The sequence below is a fragment of the Bufo bufo genome, chromosome 7 (assembly GCF_905171765.1).
Source record: "Bufo bufo chromosome 7, aBufBuf1.1, whole genome shotgun sequence".
Classification (NCBI taxonomy): domain Eukaryota; kingdom Metazoa; phylum Chordata; class Amphibia; order Anura; family Bufonidae; genus Bufo; species Bufo bufo.
The window spans coordinates 40,282,805-40,306,324 of NC_053395.1; the positions used below are offsets into that span (position 1 = coordinate 40,282,805).

The 23,520-nt window shown below is 42.3% G+C and overlaps 1 protein-coding gene across 1 annotated transcript in view; it reads right to left on the reverse strand.

Annotated features, from left to right (window-relative positions):
* FAM20C (FAM20C golgi associated secretory pathway kinase) overlaps positions 1–23,520 on the reverse strand; it is a 148,290-nt gene that overhangs the window by 119,000 nt on the left and 5,770 nt on the right. Inside the window, exon 2 of the mRNA XM_040439867.1 lies at positions 22,935–23,122. Within this exon, the coding sequence (XP_040295801.1) occupies positions 22,935–23,122 (188 nt within the window). The remainder of the gene's footprint in view (positions 1–22,934; positions 23,123–23,520) is intronic.

Here is a 23,520-nt window from a genome sequence, read left to right on the forward strand (position 1 = left end):
ACAATCGTTGTCTCTTACAGGTCTGGTGGGTCTACAGATACATGGAGAAGCCAAAATGATCGATAGTGGCCCACATTTACTAATATAAGTTCACCTAGAAGACTATGGTGGAAATTGCACCAAAATTTGGCACAAATTGGCAAATATTTGGAGCAATTTGGCACATCTTGCTTTAATAAAATCCACTGTGCCAAGCTTGCCAAGGGGGGATGGTTGGATGGAAAAGGTGCAGGTCTTAATGGGAGAAGGAGAATGGTCTCAGATGCAACATTTTGGACCAAAATTACCGCACCATTTTGACTTACGATTCTGTCGTAATAAATCTCAGCCAATAGTTGGCATTAGAGATGAGCGAAGTTCATGTTATGAAATTCGTTCACTCTTCGTTTGGTGGTAAAAGAAGAATTGCGTTATGGATTCCATTACAACGGACCATAACGCAATTCTATGACAGAATGCCTAACGGAATGCCTATAAAGGCATTCCGTTATTCATTCCATCATAATAGAGAACTCCCCTGCATAACGGAAACGGGACGGATCCGTTTTGAAGCCCATAGACTTCTATTATGATGGAATGAATAACAGAATGTCTCTAAAGGCATTCCGTTATGCATTCCGTCATAGAAATGCATTATGGTCTGTGGTAACAGAATCTATAACCCAATTCTGCTTTTACCACCAAACGAAGAGTGAATGAATTTAAAATATGAAATTCGCTCATCTCTAGTTGGCATAACTTTAGCCAAAAGTGCCTGGTTATACACCACATTTATCATCCAGCCTGAGCCACTGTGATGGATTTGGTTTAAGTTGATGCCACCTACAGAATTAGTAAATCTGCGCCTGTGCTCTATGGAAATTAGTACTAAAAAGTTATCAGTTCACTTTTACTCTTAAAGAGGAAATTACGTCATAATGTAGTATATGACCATATTCTTCCATATACAGTTGATGTTAAAGAACATTTAGATTTAGACCTACATCAAGCATGTTTATTCTATATAGCCATAGTCTCTTCCCAGGTTAGCCTGATGCTGGGGCTGGCAGTGGACTTACGTACTACCTTTTATTTTTTTTATTGTCAGTGGTTAGCTTTCTCCATTATATTCTGAAGCAGAACTGGTCATGGGAAAACAACTTAATTTATCTTGACATGTTTTCATATGAGCTCCTGCTGTTGGTACTAGTCTGGAGATAGCAATGACTAGAGTTTTTAGGTAAACATATATTCTTCTTTCTCAGGGCACCTGGGCACAAGGGTAAATGTCTTTGTACCAAAGGATAAAATGGTGCCCACTGGATTCCTAGAAGGAGTCTCACATTTACAACCCAAAAAATCTAGAGATGATATTCTATGGCCTAGGTTAGTGCTGGTGACAGGACCATGAGCATCAAGACTGTCGAAGAACATATGAAAGATCTAAGAAATTTTCTTTTGAACACTGAATATTTGAAATTGAAAACGTCCATAACAATAATTGGATCCACGGAACCAAATCTAAACATTGCAGATTAACATCATGTAAGTCTAGTATATGAGCCTTAATGCAAAATCCTTTATATGATAATTACACTCCCGTTTGCTTATTTGAAGAAGAGGGGTCTGTAGGAAGGACCAGAAACTAGAACTGCAACATCTACACAAGAGATGAACAAACTTCTTGAAATTCGCTTCGATTCACAGAATTTTTCTAAAAATGTAATTTGTGTACAAGTCAATTCTCCCTGAATCAGAGAGACGGAGAGAGGCTAGTTCATGAAACACTTTGCTGGGATGTAGACATGTAATTTAGTGTTCCTTCAAAAATGAAAAGAAGCTACCGTAAGTGTCTGACAACACCATCAGTAACATAGCTATCCTAAATCAATGTCCAACCTTTTAAACAGGCTTTGAAGCATAACTGGGATACTAGTTAAGCTAGAACCTCATCTTCAAACAGATCTTTCAGGGTAATTACACTTTACCAGTGCTGAACAAAGAGAACTGGCGTTGCTATTTGAGAGCCCTTAGTCAGGATTCAGGATTCAGTGAATTTTTATTGCTAATTTTCCATGCAAAAGGGTGAGTGCTACACAATGTGTAGACTTTGTTGAGCAGGATGCCCCACTCACTAGCGCCCCAACAAGATGAACAGCGCCATCTATTGGTTTCATAGTCTTATGACAAGACTAATAGTCTTGTCATAAGACTCATAGTCTAATAGTCTTGTCATAAGACTATGAAACCAATAGATGGCGTGAATTTTCCATGCAAAAGGCTGAGATGAGAGCTGGTTTGGAATGTCTCATAGTGCACAAGGCTGCCATTGTAATGTATGCTGACTGTTATCTGTCTCATGGATAGATTGGTGGCTTCCACATACCTGGCTTTTGGCATATAGCCTTTGTGTAGTTGTCTATTGTATGTCATAGATAATAGGAGTCCAAGACGCATCCAGCCATCCTCTTAATGCTGTTTCCAAACCATTTTGATGGGGTTTCCATCAATTTCTAACCTTTTTTTGTGAACCAGACACCCTCTCTTCTTCAGAGCAGGGAGTGCCTGTTTTGATGCTCAGGTCTCCCATTGACTTTCAGTGTATTAAATTGTACTCGAGCACCCGCAGTATTCGGCCGAGCACTGCAATGTGCCGAGCATAGTGATGCTCGAGCTGAACAGCAGTTCGGCCGAGCATTCTCGTTTAACACTACTCATCTGTATTCTGCACCCCTATGATTATCTTAGGAGGTCCAGAACTAGAATTTTCCATATAGTTGGATGTGATAATCTGGAATGCTGAAGCCAATAAATCAAATCATGGATCCTACAGAATATTTTTTTTAAACCATGGAAGGGGTCCATCTGATGTCCTCAAGTAAAACATTGTATTTAACTGTCTAGACCAATTAAAATGATCTGTAATTAGATTAGATGCTCTACCAGGCAAGACATTTTGTTAGCACTGTGCCCAAATATTTTTTTGCAAGCTAATGCAATGTACAGTATTTTGAGTTAAAGCTTCTTGTCTTATGACTGAGAGCCTCAAGCAAGGAACCAGACCTTTGGCACTTCAGTTGCTGTTGACCTCAATCTCCCGTAATGCTCAAACAACCTATGAAGTCTTAAGCTAAGTGACATTCTTATGCAGCACATTTTGGCAGTGTGACGCTACCTTGCTTCTCAGTTTCCTAGTAAACTAAATGTATTAATTTGTATCCTGAAAGATTAGATACGTCGCTTCTCTCCAACCTCTTATACTGCACTGCAGATGTTATACTGAGAGGCCTATGGATTGTAATATGTTTTTTTTTCTTCTTGTGCCGTAGTTATATAAGTCTGGCCGCTTTAATTACTGCTTCATTATGGGTGATCTCCTGTGGTTCAGTGCATCTATTGACCTATGTTTTCTATTACATTCCCAGAATCTCCCCATAGGATAAGTGGAAATAATTAGAAAATGAAGGCCATTGAGGTGTCTTGTAGAATGGCAACGGGGATGTCAGCTGGGGAAAGGTTTGTACTTGGGTAATTTTGCTTATTTTCTGACTTCCCAGTCGAGTGAACTCGATAATGAGTGACCCTTAGGCCAACTGCAAAAAAGCAAATACTAGAAATGTTTTAACCTGCACGACAGGGGAGGTGCACACGTCTCACAAGGAACGTACCTTCAGGTCACAGCGGTGTGCTACTAAGAACAGACGCAAATCTATGAAATACACAACATAGACTGTGATATGGCAGCATCTTTCATATTTCATCTGCTACCTCATTATTAACCAGTGCTATATCCATACTGTAATCTGCCATTGGATTGGGAAATTTAGTTGAGAAGCTACTGACGGTATAAAGAGGATGATGATGATCAATTGATTGTAATGATGATGATAATAATGATATTGTGAATAAATAGATGATGGTGATTATGATATTTAGAGATGAGCGAAGTTTTAAAAAAGTCGATTCGGCAGCTTCGCCGAACTTCGTCAAGAAATTTGTCATGAACTACTTCCATTGTATGGAGTGGGCACAATGACAGGGAACGGTGTTCGTGCCGCCTCCCATCATTTAACCTGATCGTGGCACCTGAGACTCACATTCAGGTGCTCAGGGGTTAATCTGGGGTTTAAAAAAAAAATATATATATATATATATATACATATATATACTCACCTCAACCACTTGATCGTGAAGAGGCTGTCGACTCCTGTCTTGATTGAAGAAATCCCACCAAAGGACATGTGGCCAGCGTGAAGTCGTCACCACGTGATCACGCTGGCCGCGTGCTGTCATGACGTCCCCTGCGTGATCACGTGGTGATGTCTTCACGCTCGCCGCAGGTCCTTTGGTGGGTTTTCTTCAATCAAGACGGCCTCTCAGCGATCAAGTAGGTGAGGTGAGTATAATATTTTTTTTATTTCTTTTAGCCACCATTTTAGGAATAATTGATCTGTTACCGCGAAAAGTGAGGTTTTTCCTGAAATTTGGATGGAAGTCCACTTCAGATACTTTGATTCGCTCAACACTAATCAACCTAATCAATAATGTTGGTAATGGTCATGATGATAGTGATGATGATTTGATTAACAACCTGCGGCCCTCCAGCTGTTGCAAAGCTACAACTCCCAGCATGCCCTAATAGCTGTAGTCTGTCCAGGCATGCTGGGAATTTTAGTTTTACAACAGCTGGAGGGCTGCAGGGTGGGCATCCCTGGATTAACTGATTATGAGGATGATTGTGATGAACTGATGATGATTATGAGGATGAATTAATGATGCTGATGATATTCAATTTAATATTGCATGATGATTGTGATGAGTTAATGATGATGATGATTTGACAGTTATAATTATGATATACTGATGGTGAAGCACCTTTGATAATGATGATTATTTTTACAAAAATAAACCTTTAACCTATTATTTGTACTATTTGCTTTATCTGGCATTGCACTGTTTTTACACTTTGCAGAACAGTATAAGGGAAGTTTGATGTGGCAGTATTTTTCCACTTAAGCGAGAGATAAACGATGACTTGTCTACACTGCCCACCACACTATTCATACAAAGTTTATGTCATTTGTCATGTGTGATGCAACTTTCAAAATGTCAGCAACTCTAATTTTTTTTCTATTTCCATTGAAGATAGAAATATGGAAAGATTGAGCTGTTGTCATGCAAAATTATCAATTTCCACTGCCTTCTAAGTATGGCATTGATGCCTTTGAAGCATGAGATTAAAGTTGTTAAAGGGCAGGGTTACATTGAAGCTTTAGATGCTTACTGACGTGTAGTGTAAGTCTGTTCCACAACTGTCCGTGGTCATCCATTAAGTTGCACAGGTTGAAACCCGCGACCGAGTTAACAGACAGGTTGTTGCGGTGTATAACACAGGTAGTCCTATGGAATATGACTGATCATGTGGGGAAGACATTTTCGTTTAGCTTTGTTAGCTTTAGTTATAATTGCAAGTAGTTAAAGAGCATGTGTGTGTCTCAGGGAGGGCCCTAGTGAGTTCCTATGTTAGTTCTCTAGTGAGCGCCTAAGCGAGTGCCTGAGTAAGGACCTTAGTGAGCATCTGAGAAAGTTCCTGAGTAAGTCCTGAGTACCTGAGTAAGTCCTTTAGTGAGTGGGTGAGTGTCTAAATGAGTGCCAGAGTAGATGCCTTAGTGTGTGCCTACGGGAATCCCTAACTGAGAGCCTGAAAATGTGCCTGAATGAGTGCCTAGATGAGTTTTTGAGTGAGTGTCTTAATGACTGACTAAGTGCCTTGCTAAGTAACTTAGTGAGTTCCTGCGTAAATGCCTTAGTGAGTGATGAAGTAAGTATCTGAGTAAGTGCCTTAGTGGCTTCATAAATGAGTACCTAAGTGACTTCTTAAGTGCCTGAGTGAGTGCTTGACTGCCTTATTAATTGCCTCAGTAAGTGCCTTACTGAATGCCTGAGTAAGGGTACAATCTGACTGCCTGATCCGTCACAAATGCCGGTTGTTGGTCGGACAAAAATCGTGATCTGTCAGTGAACTGTAGAATCCGGCAATTCTGGTTCCGGTGAAATCCAACAGGCTGCTGCCGCAAATTTGAATGTACCTTAAGTGCCTTAGCAACTGCCTAAGTAAGTGCCTGAGTAGGTGCCTAAGTGAGTGCCTGAATGAATATGCTGTAAGCAATTGATCTTGGTATACAATTTTGAAGACAACACTTGAAGACAAGTTGACATGACTATCGGAAATTCTTAAATTATGAGGCATCTCCGTTGGCTGTAACAGAGCAGTAACTTTTCTTACCCGACTTTTGATAGACTGGAATAGGTCTCACATAGGTGCTGCTTTATCCCGTTATAGAGACAGGACATAAAAGTCAGCTTGATGAAATATACATGCAGCTACAATCTGTGACATGGAGGTGACAGTTTGACACCTTCAGCACCTCAGACATCACATTTCCCAACTGCAGAGATGATCAAGCTTCATCTCCTCACAAGACTCTTTGTTCAGCCTACGTATAACAAGTCGGACTGGTTAAATTTGCTAAATTGGAAACTTTCTCAGCACTGCAGGAAGACCATGGCCTTACTTGTCACTACGTTCACATTAATCACTCATGGGCCCTGAAAATGAATTTCCTCTTTAGACCGGAACATCGTTCTCCCCCTTAGTAAAAAACAATAGTCAGTAAAATTCATTGTCTGTTTCATAGTTATATATGTTTTTGGAAAAGCTATGCAAAAAGAAAAATTCTTGTCCTTAGTGATCCCTCGGGCATTGACACCCATCTTACCTAGAGTCTTGATTGACAAATATGCTTGGTTACACAGCGATTTGGGCAGATATGCGGTCAGTATATAACAATAAACAGGTCTACAGGCCTGCAGACCTTACATTTGGATTGATAGGAAGCCATTTATGTTGGTTATTACTGTTTCTGCACCACATGTAATTTTTACCTGTTCAATCCATGGCACTACCATGTAAGTACTGTATGGTGGTGTTACATGAACACCTTTATGGTGGCATTATTTCCGCACTAGACTGTTATTCAGTTTCTAATTTCTCCCTTCAAACATAAACTCGCTTATGTTTTGCTAATGGCCTCCACAGACTTTGATCATAACCTCCAAGCTAGATTGGCACACCAAAGGTCTAGAGATTCCTCTGATGGTCCCAGTCTCTGATACAATAGTAGTCCTCAAAGGTCCAGAAGCTGTTTTTGGAGCCAATCATCTGCCTCTAGGGTCTACGTTTCATTTGGAACCTAGATTAGACTATTGACGATATGGGGGTTGGGCCCTGAGAATAAGTTACTTTGATGTGTCCAAGGAGTCCATGTCTTGCACTGCCTACCCTAGTCTCACCAGGACACGTTACTGTCTCTCATCATTGCTGTCAGCAAAGTGACAAACCATCCTTGATCTGAACGTTTGAGCCAGACTGGTTTCTATGAATACACTGCCTGACAACTACAGCAAAGCAGCAAAGTTGTCAGGCAACAATACCATAGCAACCAGTTTGTCTCAGACTTCTCAGGTCGTATGCTCAACTGAAATTGAAAAGGGTTGAGATGGCTTAGCAGTGCTAAGACAACTCATTTCTGTCATGTTAATCATATGTTTGAGAAAAAACATGGTGGGATATTTCTTTAAACAGCTTCTCCAAGATTGGGAACAGGGAAGGGCCAAGCCATGGTGATAAACTAAACCCCCCCAAAAAAACTCCCGTCACCAGTGGTCCAGGTCCAGTGCCAAGCTACCATCTCCATTACTTCTGACCCCGGCTGGACCAGAACTGTAACGTGCCATCTAAATGCACACCGCTGATGCTGATCAATCAATGAGTGCATAGTCACACACTGTCACCACTCAGACCACGGATTGACTGGCAGCGGTGGCATTCATGTAAACAGAACCAGAAGTAGCAGAAATAAGAGTTTTGCGCCGAACCTAGAACATTTGTGACAGGTGAGTCTTTTTTATATATGCATCGGTTCCCAGTCTCAGAGAACCCCTTTAGTATTTTTTTTCACTACTTAATTAGCAAGACAAGGATTTTTGATTAAATCCTTTAAAGGGGTTGTCTCACTTTGACAAATAATATTTATTATGTAGAGGAAGTTAATACAAGGCGCTTACTGATGATTTGTGATTGTCCATATTGTCTCCTTTGCAGGCTGGACTCATTTTTCCATCACATTATACACGGCTCGTTTCCATGGTTACGACCACCCTGCAATCCATCAGTGGTGGTTGTACTTGCACTCTATAGTAAAAAACGCCTGCCCCTCTGGTGGTCGGGATAGGCTAGGTTTTTTTATCTATAGTGTACAAGCATGCTGGATTGAAGGGTGGAAACGAGCAGTGTATAAAGTGATAGAAAAATGAATCCAGCCAGCAAAGGAAGCAATATGGGATCATAACAATACATTAGTAAGTGGCTTGTATTAACTTCCTCTACATAATAAATGCTATTTGTTGAAGTGAGACAACCCCTTTAAATTGATGATATCCTCTGCCCATTTCAAAAGTTGGTCACCCTGTTATTGCGAGTGTTCCCAATGAGGCCTTTTTAATAGATTATTTTATGTAGATGCTATCATCTCTTAAACATATGTTATTCCTTCAGAAGACTATTCTCTGCAACACTGTATTAAATGTTCTTCTGCCTTTGATGGGACTCCTTAGGGAGGTGCAACCTACAGTATAAGTGCCTTCAGGGTCCATCCCCTATCATTACTGTCCCTGAAGCTTTGAGTAAGAGCTTGCCCTTCTGGTCTTACAGTTGGTGTCTGAAGTGGAAAAGCATCTGCATGGCATTCAGCTGAATTTCCTTGTTTATTAAAATGTGGGCGATGTCGAGAAGTTACCGCACACAGCACCAACCTATCTAAAGTTGGATCTGGTGAAACTTCGAAAGGACGGACTTCAATAGCTGTAGAATCGATCAAATGCTATTGTTACAGACTCCCTCACACACATATACAGGGAGTGCAGAATTATTAGGCAAGTTGTATTTTTGAGGATTAATTGTATTATTGAACAACAACCATGTTCTCAATGAACCCAAAAAACTCATTAATATCAAAGCTGAATCTTTTTGGAAGTAGTTTTTAGTTTGTTTTTAGTTTTAGCTATTTTAGGGGGATATCTGTGTGTGCAGGTGACTATTACTGTGCATAATTATTAGGCAACTTAATCAAAAAACAAATATATACCCATTTCAATTATTTATTTTTACCAGTGAAACCAATATAACATCTCAACATTCACAAATATACATTTCTGACATTCAAAAACAAAACAAAAACAAATCAGTGACCAATATAGCCACCTTTCTTTGCAAGGACACTCAAAAGCCTGCCATCCATGGATTCTGTCAATGTTTTGATCTGCTCACCATCAACATTGCGTGCAGCAGCAACCACAGCCTCCCAGACACTGTTCAGAGAGGTGTACTGTTTTCCCTCCTTGTAAATCTCACATTTGATGATGGACCTCAGGTTCTCAATGGGGTTCAGATCAGGTGAACAAGGAGGCCATGTCATTAGATTTTCTTCTTTTATACCCTTTCTTGCCAGCCACGCTGTGGAGTACTTGGACGCGTGTGATGGAGCATTGTCCTGCATGAAAATCATGTTTTTCTTGAAGGATGCAGACTTCTTCCTGTACCACTGCTTGAAGAAGGTGTCTTCCAGAAACTGGCAGTAGGACTGGGAGTTGAGCTTGACTCCATCCTCAACCCGAAAAGGCCCCACAAGCTCATCTTTGATGATACCAGCCCAAACCAGTACTCCACCTCCACCTTGCTGGCGTCTGAGTCGGACTGGAGCTCTCTGCCCTTTACCAATCCAGCCACGGGCCCATCCATCTGGCCCATCAAGACTCACTCTCATTTCATCAGTCCATAAAACCTTAGAAAAATCAGTCTTGAGATATTTCTTGGCCCAGTCTTGACGTTTCAGCTTGTGTGTCTTGTTCAGTGGTGGACGTCTTTCAGCCTTTCTTTCCTTGGCCATGTCTCTGAGTATTGCACACCTTGTGCTTTTGGGCACTCCAGTGATGTTGCAGCTCTGAAATATGGCCAAACTGGTGGCAAGTGGCATCTTGGCAGCTGCACGCTTGACTTTTCTCAGTTCATGGGCAGTTATTTTGCGCCTTGGTTTTTCCACACGCTTCTTGCGACCCTGTTGACTATTTTGAATGAAACGCTTGATTGTTCGATGATCACGCTTCAGAAGCTTTGCAATTTTAAGAGTGCTGCATCCCTCTGCAAGATATCTCACTATTTTTGACTTTTCTGAGCCTGTCAAGTCCTTCTTTTGACCCATTTTGCCAAAGGAAAGGAAGTTGCCTAATAATTATGCACACCTAATATAGGGTATTGATGTCATTAGACCACGCCCCTTCTCATTACAGAGATGCACATCACCTAATATGCTTAATTGGTAGTAGGCTTTCGAGCCTATACAGCTTGGAGTAAGACAACATGCATAAAGAGGATGATGTGGTCAAAATACTCATTTGCCTAATAATTCTGCACGCAGTGTACAGTAGGCACGGCTGTGCTCTCATGGGGGAGAGGGGAGTAAGATGTCCCCAGACGGCCCTTAAAGGGGTTCTACAGGAAACATTATTATATAGCAAGGACCCATAGCCTGTCTGCCCTACTGAAAGGATTATACTTACCTGTTCCTCGATGCTTCGGTTCTGTAAGGTGCCTCCAGCATCTTCTTCTTCCAGTCCCGATGGTGTTTTCATCTGCCACAACATGGGTATGGTCACATACTTGATGGGTGGCCATGTCACCACTGAAGCCAGTCAATGGCTGCAGAGGAGCATGCAAACATGTCCATTCTTCAGCAAATGTAAACACCACGGGGACCGGAAGATGGACATGCAGGAGGCAGCACAGAGGGCTTACTAAATAATCATTTTTACTAGAGAACCCCTTAAAGAACAAAAGGAATGGGCCTTGAAATTCCCTCAACATCAAGCATTGGCAAACCAAGAGGGCACCATACCTACACATGACATTGCCGGCAGATCCTGCTGAAATATGCAGCTTTGGCCAAATTTACTCATGTGTGTATGGGCACCTTTACTGTACACACTAGAACTGGATGTACCTAGAAACCTCAAATGCGATCATGTGTATTTCCCTTTAAATTACTCTCACCACTATTATCCAGAACTGGGAGTAGTGACACCTTATCCTCTGCACCTATTGAACAAAACCTAGTCAAACAGGTCATTTTCTACATATTATCTTGTATGTTTTGTACAGCAACTGGTTCCTTTGAGCCTAAGGCATTAAAATCAGATTAGAATTTGGTCAGAAAACATTCGTACTCTGCCGTACAGACTGAAAAGACAGGTTCGGAGTTCAAGAACTACACTGGTCTAATACAAGTATCACATAACACGTCCCTTCTTCAGGAGAGGATGTAAGGTCAGCCAAATCCAGTACATGGAAACTGTGACGAGATTACATAACCAGCAAATAATTATGATCCTCATTTTTGCAGCACTTTTATGACTGCATGTAGACAAAAATTTCTCGGAGACAGCATATGAGATTTCCTTAATAGCAACGTTTTACTTTACATTGCATTTCCAAACCCCGGAAAATTCCTCCTCGGAGGGTTATTACATAGAGTAACCATATTACCCAGGCTCCTGAGATCATTGATTTTTGTGGTGTCTGAACCAGCTGCTACAAAACCCACTGCAACCATCGAGATGATGTTTTTCCCCTTTGACTACAGTCCCTCTGGGGCACTTCTAAAGAGTCTAGCGGGCCCTAGGATAAGTGTAGGGTGCCAGTAGCTATAGTAATAAAATTATTCCCAACATAATATAGCAATTTAAAGAGAGTGTAGGCGTTAGCCAATATCCTAGGAGAGATCTAAAAGGGAAAGATTAGAATTGAATGAGCTATTAACATAAAGCTTGATGTGGTTGATTGGCAATCCCTGCAGTACGGGCACCATGGGGCTAAAAATGACCAAGGTGACACCATTGTGAAGTGTCTAGGTTTGTCCTGTGTTTCGGGGACCTCTGGTGACCATGCAGTCTCCAAAGATATATACGTTGATTAATTGTCCTCATAAGATATTGGCCAAGGTCATAAAGTAGTTATAATCATAGTAATTCAAATGGGTGCCATGGACTTTCTAAGACAGTATTGATGACCTACTCTAAGGATAGGCCATCCACGTCAGATTGGTAAGGGTCTGACTCTCAGCATCCAATTAACTGAAGGAACCATACATTTTGGTAATAGATTTTGTGTCTGCAATTCCCTGGGATTGACAGCCACCACCAATAGCATGGAGCTGTACCTGCCAAATAATGAGGGGACCTCTTCCATAAACTGATTGGCAGGAGTGCCAGGAGCTGCCCCACATCCATCTGATGTTGATCATCTATCCTAAGGATAGACCTTCAATACAGTATTAGCAGATTATCCCTGTAAGTTTGACACTGTTGTATAGATACTACTATGACCATTATTCTTTCAGTACTGCATAGATACCTGCCCTATCATCACCCCTACATTAACTGTAGTAGGGGGCACCACATAAAATTGAGAATATTCTGTAAGTCACTCTTTGCGGCAAAAGTTGGTACTTCTATATTGTAACTTGTAAGTATCTCTAGGTTTGGTCCCATTCTGTCATCTTCAAGGGGTTTCCTGGGACTTAGATATTAATGACCTCTCCTCAGGAAAGCTCCATCCACTGTGTACTGAAGCTCACCTACCATTCTCTTGAACAGGACCTGACCTGTAGTACCTCAGCATGGCCACCACACAATGAGTGGCACCTTGTGTTCCGGCTCCGTCCACTGTATAGTTTCCGGTGAATTGGAGAAACAGGGGACTGTAGTGAGTGCTAAGTGTCTGACCACACCAATCTGTTATTGATGACCGATTGTGATGATAGACCATCAATATCTAAGTACCGGAAAATCTTTTTAAAAACGTTTTCCATGGTTATAAAAAAGGGTCTGTTTTTTTTGTCCCAAGAAACAGCACCGCTCTGCCCTATCCATTTGTATGCAATACCAGACACAGCCCGAGAGCAGGAGTGGAACAATTTATAAGGAAAGAGAAGCATTCTGGACAAACCCTTTAAGCTCATGACTGTGGTTGGTTCTTGAGGTACAGTAGGTACAGGGTGTTTTTCAAGTCAAGATTTTATAGTTTCCTTGGAAATCTGTCTTATAGTTGGTTGTGCTCTGAAAAAGGCCATTTTAGTACATCTGACCATTAGATTACATTGCTGTTTAGAACTTTTTACATTTCAACTTTTCAGGGTACTTCTTGCCAAGAGAGACAAAACCAGTTCTTCAAAACCAGTTCCAGGCCTTAGATGTTTACATAGTGCTTGAACTATTGCTACCTATGGGACAAAGGCGTAGACAAGGCGTAGACAACGTGTAGAAGAGGTATCCCTCCTGAGCCTTTCTGAGAGGAGACTACTTCTTATTCCCACAGCGAGAAACATCTCAGGATTCAGACCACTTTTGTTCATTACACTGAAAGGCCCCTCTTGTTCATTCATCATGGCAATGGCCATTCATCTGCTGGTTCTGGGCAGGTTTATGGCCGCTCTTCTCCATAAAGAAATCAATGATAACCATATTTCATGATGTTTTACAACAAGTTTGGAGCCGACGCTTTCTCCACCTTTCAATAGGAGGACAATATTGTGTACTCAATAAAGAAGCTGCTGGTTGGATGTTATTCGCAAACAGAAGCCAAATCCCTGCCGCTTGCCCCATGCATGCTCCAGCTCCCTCCTCATTTCATAAGTTAAATTTGCAAGAAACAAGTAGATACATCTCACAGTCAGCTTTGAAGATTATTATTTTGCTGTTATTTATGTAGTTCTCTGAAAAGTACTTATCTGTAGTTATCTGAGCAGAATTACCACTATGGCCAGTGATTGGTTGAACAAACATTTCCAGTGATTTCCTTTGTCCTATGTGTCTAGACCAGACCGGGAACTGGAAAGCAGCAGGGCCTGGGAAGCAGTGGTGGAACAGCAGTGTTGGTGGATCGTTGAGGTGAATAATGATAATAATCATTTTTTATGCTTAAACTATCCTGGCTCTCCATAAAAATGTCCCCCTAGACAACCCCCTTTAATAGGAACAGATAATGCTTTCATAAATCCCAACCAGTACCCTGCTCTGTTCTGATGAAGGATAAAAAAAAATACAGTCTACAAATGGGTGTCTTCCTTTTCAAAGAGATTGGTTTGGCTGATATCCCAAGTCCAATTTCAGGGCTTTTTAATGGGTTAAACATACAGGTTAACTTCCTATTGGTGGCACTAGACCGTTTTCTCCCTTATGATGCCTTACACTGGCATCTCTACCCCGAGAGGACAACCAAGGAAAACCAATAACTAAAGCCAGCTTTACACGGTAACTTAAATTATTATGGTCTCTACCCAATCAAAGGCTTCTCCATTGCCAATGATGTTCTCAACACATCAAAGAGTCCAATCTTCTGGACATCTGGAACAATTCTTTTTGTTCGCAGTTGATATAGTCACGAAATAAGACCCTAATATTGAAATACAGCAAGGCTAAGCTTCCGTGCCAACCAAAATACTTTGGCATATAATCTATGGCCTCCACCATTTTATTTCTTCGACATGTATATATACAATAGCTAAAAGGATTGCATGATTTGCCTATTAGGAAATTCTCTGATAAAAGAGAGTGCAGGGTCCCAAAATTCATAACCTCCATCAATTACCAGGAGCAGAGGTAGGCTACAATGAATCTCTCTCTCTCTGGTGTTAGGTGGACATCCCATCAATTTTAGCACCATGTAAAGGTGAAGTCAGACATGATGGGTTTGCGCAGATTCTACATGTAGATTTTCACAAGTAAAAAAGACATTGTACCGGACAAGTGGAAGACATCTGGGGCATGGAAAAAGGAGCATGCTGATGGTTTTCAGATATTCAGCATGTGCATTGGGTATAAGTGTCCGATTAGCGGGGGTCCAACTGAGGCCCCCACTGATCACTAGAATGGGGACTTATGCTGCTTGTTTGGCGTGGAGCTCCATCCGCTCAGGTATCTCTGTGATCCTCATAGTGCTAAATAGAATGGCAGTACTCCGCTCCATTCCAATGGGGGAGCACAGGCACCCATTCTCATGATCAGCAAGACCCAATTGCTTGGGATAGAGGATAAGTTGTCTTAATGGGACAACTACTTTAAGTTATGCTGGACTTTTGGATTCATCCTATTCATTTTCAGTCCATATGTTTTTGCTGTTTACATCTGTGTAAGAGACCTGTGTTGCAATATTATACTGTACTTAGGTCCACTATACAGAATTTAATCCTATTTTTGACCATTGCATGTTTTCCCAATGTTATGATTTTGCTGCCAAACCCCATCTACATGAACCTTCTCGCTATCCCTCCTCCCGTACTGTGGTTTTAAAAACACTAAGTCATTGACTAAACCACAAAGTGGGAACGTACTTAAATAGACACCACTGATATAAAATATGTGCTTTACATTTATAAATAGCCAGCCCGCTGCCATGAGCGAGAAGCAGACGCTGGATGAACTATGTGAACCTCCACAGTTATGAAACTAAAAACAAGCAAAATATACAAACAGCTATGTGCTAGTAAACACCTACGTGTGATGTAAAGAAGCTGTTGCCAAGTCTGTGTTTTGTATTGCTACATGCTTCAACACCAATGGTTTTCCAACCTGTGGCTCTAGAGCTGCTGGGAAATGCTGGAGGTTGTAGTTTCCTATCATCTGGAGAGCCGTAGGTTTTAGACCACTGCTCTTTTTATCTATCATCATTGAATTCTACACACCATTGGCTTAGAGGTAGAGGTAGACTATACAGTTTTAGCTATGGGCTCTTGGAGAGAGGGGACCCATCACTCAATGATCTGATCCCCTTTGGGTGATAAAAACCTGTGCAGGGGACTCCTGTCTGCATTTTTAGAATGGAACTGGCCTAGGGGGTCATAGAAAGAACATGAATTAGGAAGCAAACAGTAGGTCATTCCCACCTGGGTGGCAAAACTGGACACCCTATTGCATAGTTGCCAACAGTCCCAAATTTGTAGGAAGTTGCTAATTTTCAGAGAATCCCAGCAAATTTGGATTGTCCCGGGTCATTCATAAATGGGAGTTCCGGGGTTCCTGATTACAAAAATGTTGGTAAGTATGATGAAATCATTTTTGGTATGGAGAAAATGTAGGCCTACAGCTGAGAGAGTGCACATTGGGACAAGGAATATTGGTAGCCATTTTTACGGTCTGTCCAAGTAGGTTAAATCTTGGAATATCGATCTTGTTGAAATTCGTTTTGTGTCAGATTTGTGAATTTTTAAAAAAATTCAATTTGTGACCAAATTGATTTTACCTGAATCAAAAGTCCTCTGTTTGGCCTGAAAATTGGTATATGACACTCTAAGGTCTCCTAGAATTTAGATTTTTTTTTATATCGTGTCATTTTCTCTTTTTAAAAATGTTTTACAAATGTATGCTCTTAATCCCCTCCACACAATGACAGCAATAGCAAATAATGTCAAAGTGACTCTAACATATACAGCTATGTGTAAACGCATCGTTGATGATGAGAACAACCACAGTGTTTAAAAATACGCTGTGCCGTCACATTTTTATGCTTTTTAATATTAGAAAATTTCCAATAATTGTCCCCTATGGGAAGCAGTTGGTGTTTACACACACACGGTGTTATGGGGGGGAAAAAACTGTGGCTTGTTAGGACCAAGTGTCCAAAAATATGCCTTATCGAAAGCAGATCCCTTCCCCTTATTATACACAGACATGTTAATGTCATGAGAAACAGTGACTTTTTCTGCACAAGTGTTCAAAAATTATGTTTAAAGGGGGCAGAATGTCTGCTTGTATTTATACACACACAAGTGTTAATTGTCATAAAAATTAGTGGCCTGTTCTGAAGTTGAACAAGCCTGGATACATTCTCCCTTTTATTCAGTGTGGATGTGGAAAGGGTAAGTTGTGTATGGGTAATAACTGGCAGCACCAGTAGTATCAGCAGTGGTAGAACAGCATGAAACAGACAAGGGAGTAGATTTGTGCTTGGTGGTGTTTGGGCGGTAGTAGTAGTAGTGGTGGCTGTGTAGGGGTAATGGTAGTGGCAGTAGGAGTAATGGAAGTATTAGCAGCAGGGAATAGCAATTGCATCAGTGGTGGCAGCAGCAGCCATACAGCACGGAATATGATGGTAGGCAGGCAGACAGCGTCATTGGCATGATAGGGCACCATCAGCAATGGCAGAACTAGGTGTGAAAATCCTTACGGATCCATGTCTGGTTCATTTTGACAAAAAGGATGTTTTGTACACTGGCAGACAACTTGGGTGCAAACATGCCACCTGCCGTGCTGAAACACCCCCCACCCACCCCCTCTGAGTGATACTGGAGACTGGATAAGACAGTAAAGAAAGAGGAAATTGGGTCAGTTCTAACCACTGTTCCAATCTGCCTACCCAGACGGGATCAGGGAACACGGTATGTGCTGAATAAAGGGCACAGTCATTTAGCAAATAAGGCATTTTTAAATAATTTGTCGTTTAATTCTTTAGGGGCTGCATTATTTAAGTGTTTGATGGCTCCGAGCTAAGATAATGCAATAACTGTAGGTTTACAAGATTTATCTAAATCATGAAGGCAAATGGGGAAGAGTTACGAGTCAATGCACCAAAGTTGATGCACATGCTTTGCAACACATTTAGACACTTTTTTGGTGTGGCTACTAAGAGGGCATGGCTTAGCGGGCAAGGAGTTTGGCTTAGGCCTCTTGCACATGAACGTATATTCTTTCTGTGTCCGTTCCGTTTTTTTTGTGGACCCTATACGGAACCATTCATTTCAATGGGTCTGCAAAAAAAACAGAAGTTACTCTGTGTGCATTACATTTCCGTATGTCCGTATTTCCTTTCCGCAAAAAAATAGAACATGTCCTATTATTGTCCACATTACAGACAAGGACAGTGCTGTTCTATCATGGGCCAGCTGTTCCGTCCCGCAAAATACGGAATGCACACGGACATCATCTGTATTTTTTGTGGACCGCAAAATACATACGGTCGCGTGCATGCGCCAAAATGATACCACAATTTCCTCTCAAAATTCTGGCACAATAGGTGGTATGAACTTAGACTGGAAAGTCTAAAGGTGTGCCTCTTTAAACTGTTTGACTATTAGACAGGATTAGTAAAACTGCCCTAATGTGCTAGGCCAAATCAAAAAGAAAAAGCCACCCTCCAGTTCAAGGGGAGGGAGGGGGGTCGCATTATTACTAATGACAGCTTCCTGCTCCCAGTGTCATCCTTTTTGAAAACCAAAATATGGTCTCCCTACATTAACTGGGTGATGAACAGAACACTTACCTGGTGCCTTCCTTTTAATCTTTTCAGCTCCAGATCCATCCATTCCAAGGTTCCTCGTCTGTTATGCAAGATGGCCACGCTACTTCTCAGACCACCTAGCGCACGCTCTTTGGTAATCCGAGGCACTTCCTGCTGCCCTCTGATTGGTTAGCACTGCTCATGTGAACAGATCTGGCCAATCCAAGAGCAGGCCTGGACAAGCAGGAAGTGTTTTGGATTACCAAACGCACTAAGAAGCGTTGCGGCCATCTTGGATGATAGAAGAAGGGCTCAGAAGTTAGCGGATCTGCAGCTGAAAGGGATGAAAAGGAGGGCAGCATGAAAGTGCTCTGTTCATTCACTGTTAAAGGGGTTGTTAGGGTTTAGAGCTCTAAGCTCGGACATACCCCCATTTTCACCCAGACAGCCCCCTTGATATGAGCATGGGAGCATTTCATGCTCCGATGCTCTCCTTTGCCCTGCACTGAATCGCGCAGGGAAAAGGCTTTTTATGGTGATCCGTGACTTCCATGGGGAAGGCTAGGCAAAAGCTTCCGCCCATCAGTGCCGGTGATGTCACCGGCAACATTGGTAGGCAGAAGCCTCCGCCTAGCAGTGTGAAAATATCAACAAGCAAGCACTTGCCCTGTGCGATCCATCCATGAAATGCTCCGATGCTCATGTTAGAGGGGCCAGAGGGGTGAAAATGGGGTTATGTCCGGGTTCAGCTCTGAACCCAGACAACCCCTTTAAAGGAGAGATTTATCTATTTATGTCCTGTCCTCAGAAGTAGTCATCAATATCTACTCGATGGGGGTCCTACTCTTGGCACCCCTCCAATCAGCTGTTTGAAAGGCTGTGGTGCTCCGGTGAGCACTGCAGACTCGATCCTATGTAAGTGAATGGGGGCTGAGCTGCAATACCAAGCACAGCCACGTTATATTGTGAGGAAGCTGCAGAACTGATCACTGGGGGTTGTCAGACCCCCACCAGTCAGCTATTGGTAACCTATCCTGGAGAACCCCTTTAATGTGAATTTTCTTTTTCTTGATCCAGGCGGTCTCTTTAACGCACTCGGCTCTGCTATATCCCTTTTTCCATTCCTCTCCTTCTGCACATAATAAATATTTAAACTGTAGGTGTTCAGCATCCAGAAAAGTATTGTTTTCCGTTATAACTCAGCCCAGCGCGCTATGACTCATCTTGGAAAGACTCTTTTGTGGACGCGTTCCCTCTGAAAGCAGCTGTTAGATATTAACATTTTATTGAGCAAGATATTTATTTATGATATTGCGGGGAACGAGCAGATAACCAGATGGAGAAAGCCGCTGTCAGGGACCTCATGTGACCGCCACTCGCTGCTCTCCGCCATTGGGATTTTTGGTGAGAGAGAAGATCAAGTTCTGCCCACAACACAACTGCCTCCAGCCGGGACCACCCCCTACAATAGCTGGACACGTCAATCGAAGCCTCAAATATCAGGATTACTATTAATGTGATCCACGTATTCTCGAGACATGTAGCAGAGCTGAGTTTATCCTTGAGATAGGACTGTGGGAGATCCTACTTAAAAAATCTTGAAGAACATGGCTGATACCTTCCAGAAACAGCGCTACACCTTCCCATAGGTTGGGTCTGGTAATGCAGCTCAGCTCCATTGAAGTGAATGGGGGTGAAGTGCAATACCAGATGCAACCTATGGACAGGTGCGGCGCTGTTTCTTAGAAGAAAGCAACGATGCTTTTCCCTTTTAAAGGTTTGTGCCCATCTCACCTTTTAGGAAATATGCGGGCCATGGAAAGAGTTTTTTGGTCCCTATGCAGGGAACATGCATCCAACCTCAGCTTCTACTGGGGATAAGATCCAAGGGGGTCGGCAGCCAGACCCATGGTGGGTTATGCACCGATGCCAAAAAGATGCCCATACTCATAAGGACTGACCAAGGGCGTAGCTATAGTGGAAGCAGGGGAAGCGGCTGCTTTGGGGCCCTGACCCAGAAGGGGCCCATCAAGGAGGAGGAGGACTAAAAGATTCAGTCAGGGCCCCCTCAACAGTATTACACAATGAAATGATATACAGTGACAGAATAGACAGTGTAGAAAATGGATGGAACAGCTGCCGGCCCTGGTCTGAGAGAGCGGTCTTTACTAGCCACAGGAATGGGGGCGGCAAGAAAGGAAGGGGTTGCGAAAAAATTACTGGGGGAGGGGGGCCCTATTCAAAAATTTGCTCTGGGGCCCAGTCATTTCTAGCTACGCCACTGGGACTGACAGATGAGTTCTATGGAAAAAAGGATTGTGCATGCTGAATTTCAACATGGCCGATCCTTTTGTTTTCAAGGCAGGTAAATTGCTGATTCCCTTTCCCCTATTGAAAATACATGCACTCCCAGCCAAAACTGAGCATGCATGTACATGGGAGGAATAGCTGTCAGCTGAGCAAGCATTTGGCCAGCATCTATTAAAAATGTATGGTCACCTTTACAATTCTGATCCCAGTTGGGGAGGGGAGGTTTGAGGCTGCAAAGGGAAGGTGAAAGCAATGATGTCATCAGATGGGTGGGATTTAAAGGGATTGTTCAGGATTTTTTTTTTCTTTTCCAGAAACAGCGCCACACTTGTTTATAGGCTGTGTCTGGAATTGCAGCTCATCCCAGATCACTTTAGTGAGAGCTAAACTGCAATACCGCCCGTGGACAGAGGTGGCACTGTTTCTAATCATGGACAGTCCCTTCCTCCCCTCCATTTTACCTAGGAAGGGCTTTCATTGCAGCTCTCAATGTCAACATACCTCTGTGCAGAAACTTTTTAATGCAAGTTGAACTGACACAAATTGGATATTCCCCCCCCCCCCCGGTGACATCACAGCTAAACGTGTGGTTGATTCACTTAGCGTCATTAACAGGCAGTGGTCGACAGATCCGAGATGCAAGACAGCGTCCAAGATCTCATCCTCCTTTTCACACTACACCTCAGTAAATGACAAAATTTACTGAGGAGGGATATAAACACCATAGGCGCAAAAGGTAACCTAGCACAAGGCATTCCAGAGAGGCGGCCGGGACATGCAGAGGCCTACTGAACAGATTTCTGCAGAGATATGACAAATAGCAGCATCTGAGCAGAAGACAACACCTGCCGGGACGCTGAGCGTCTGCTGTCAGCACAGGATTTCATCATATACAAACCATAGCAACAAAACACGCATCTCATCAAAGCACCGCCAGTGAGACTAATGGAGGTAATTGCCTGACTGATCGCTAGGTATTCCCGACTACTGATATGATTTACCGTGAGTCGTAAAAAAAAAAATAGGGATCTTACAGTTGTCAGAATGTACTGGACGACTAGCGGATCACAGGGTGCCCTATTGGCATCAGCTGAAATCTTTGGGATAGCTTGGAAGTAAATATTTGATTTCCCTGCAGCGCCTCCCCAGGGGAAACAAAGCATTACACTGTTCTCATTGAAACCATGGATGTGTTGAGTCCTCCAAGAGCTCTACTATGAATAAATCCCAATTGTAAGCACATATCAGCCGCTTCGGCAGTCCGCCTACTTCATAGATGGGGGGAAATCAACATGGCTGCCCATATAACTGCTACATTGGGAGCTAAACAGTAAACCTGCCTGATTATATGGAAGGCGTAGTATCAGTGGTAGTATTTAGAAGTATTTTTTACCATCCAGAAGTAGGGGACAGCTGGGTGACAACCCGGGTGGGATCTGTAAGAGTAAACTAACACTCGGCTGATTTGTTGAAAATTGTTAAAGGGGTTTGCAGAGAGTAGAATATCGACAACCTAACCTTAGGATAGATCAGTAGTGGTGCCAGGTGTCGGGACCTCACCCATCTGAAATTAATGGCCTATCCTGAGAATGTGCTGACTAACTTTTCTTTTGTTTTTGCAGAGAGGAAAGGCTGGAGCTTTGTTCTATAGTGTGCAAGCATGACCACTGCTGTTGCGTTGCAGGGTGGTCGTAACCCCTGGAAACAAGCCGTGTATAACGAGATGAAAAAATGAATCAAGCCAGCAAGGGAGACAATATAGAGAGTCACAATACATTAGTAAGTGCCTTGTATTCACTTTCTCTACATGATAAATGCCATTTGTAGAACTGTTTTATTCCACCGTTATTCCTCCTGGAAAAGTATGAATAAACTAAAAATTGGGCTTTACCGATCCCCTTGTTACTAGGGAGACAATGTGGACAGGTCTCAATATGTGAGGAAGGGATCTGAAGCCAAATGAAGCCAGCCTCAGCAGGCGATGAGGTAGATCAAGAACATATCAAGCTGGTTGATAGGAATGACTGTTGGTCGTATGTTCCTCATAGACAGATCTAAGGGCCTATGGGGAAGGAGAAAGGTCAGCTTATGCCCTTGGGAATGTCCTCTGCTACACTGCCATGAATGGTGACCATATTGGCAGAACCAGCATCAGGAGGTGGGAACCCTTTGGTGTGTCTTCTGTGTCCTCCTCAATGTCCATTTATAGAACATAGAAGTAAATGCAGGAAATATATGATATCATCTATAAGTGACTTACCAACGCTGGTAATCTTCTGGCTGCCAAGATCCTGCAGTAAGGCTCCTATAGCTGGGTTCTGTCTGGAATATAACTCGTATCGATTGATCCCAATATGAAACTTTAACCAGTTTGGATAGGAGTCTGCATGAGCTTCTCCAGTAGGTAAGAATTCTTCCTCCTCATTTGCTTCATTCCCCACATTTTGCCTGGAAAGGTGACAAACCATGATGTTAAGTCATGAAGGGGTACAGAAGAAACTCAAGACTACATTCGAGGGACAAGGCTATAAATCAAGATAGTGGTCTTTCTAGATGTTAGCTGGTGGCACTAGAGTCCTAAAGGGTTGATCAGGATTAGATAAAAGGGTCCCCTTTGCTCAAAAAATGCCCCTACTCTTATCCACTCTGGTATTGAAACACATCGCCATTCAAGTAAATGGAGCTAAACTGCAATACTAAACATAGACAATGGACAAGGGAGGCGCTGTTTCAGGATAAAAGCTGTAGACCAGAGGGGCCTCATTTATAGTACTATAGTGCCGTCCATATAGCTTATGGACATGTTTTTAATGCATCTTTTTAAAGTAAAGATCTATATTTTGTTT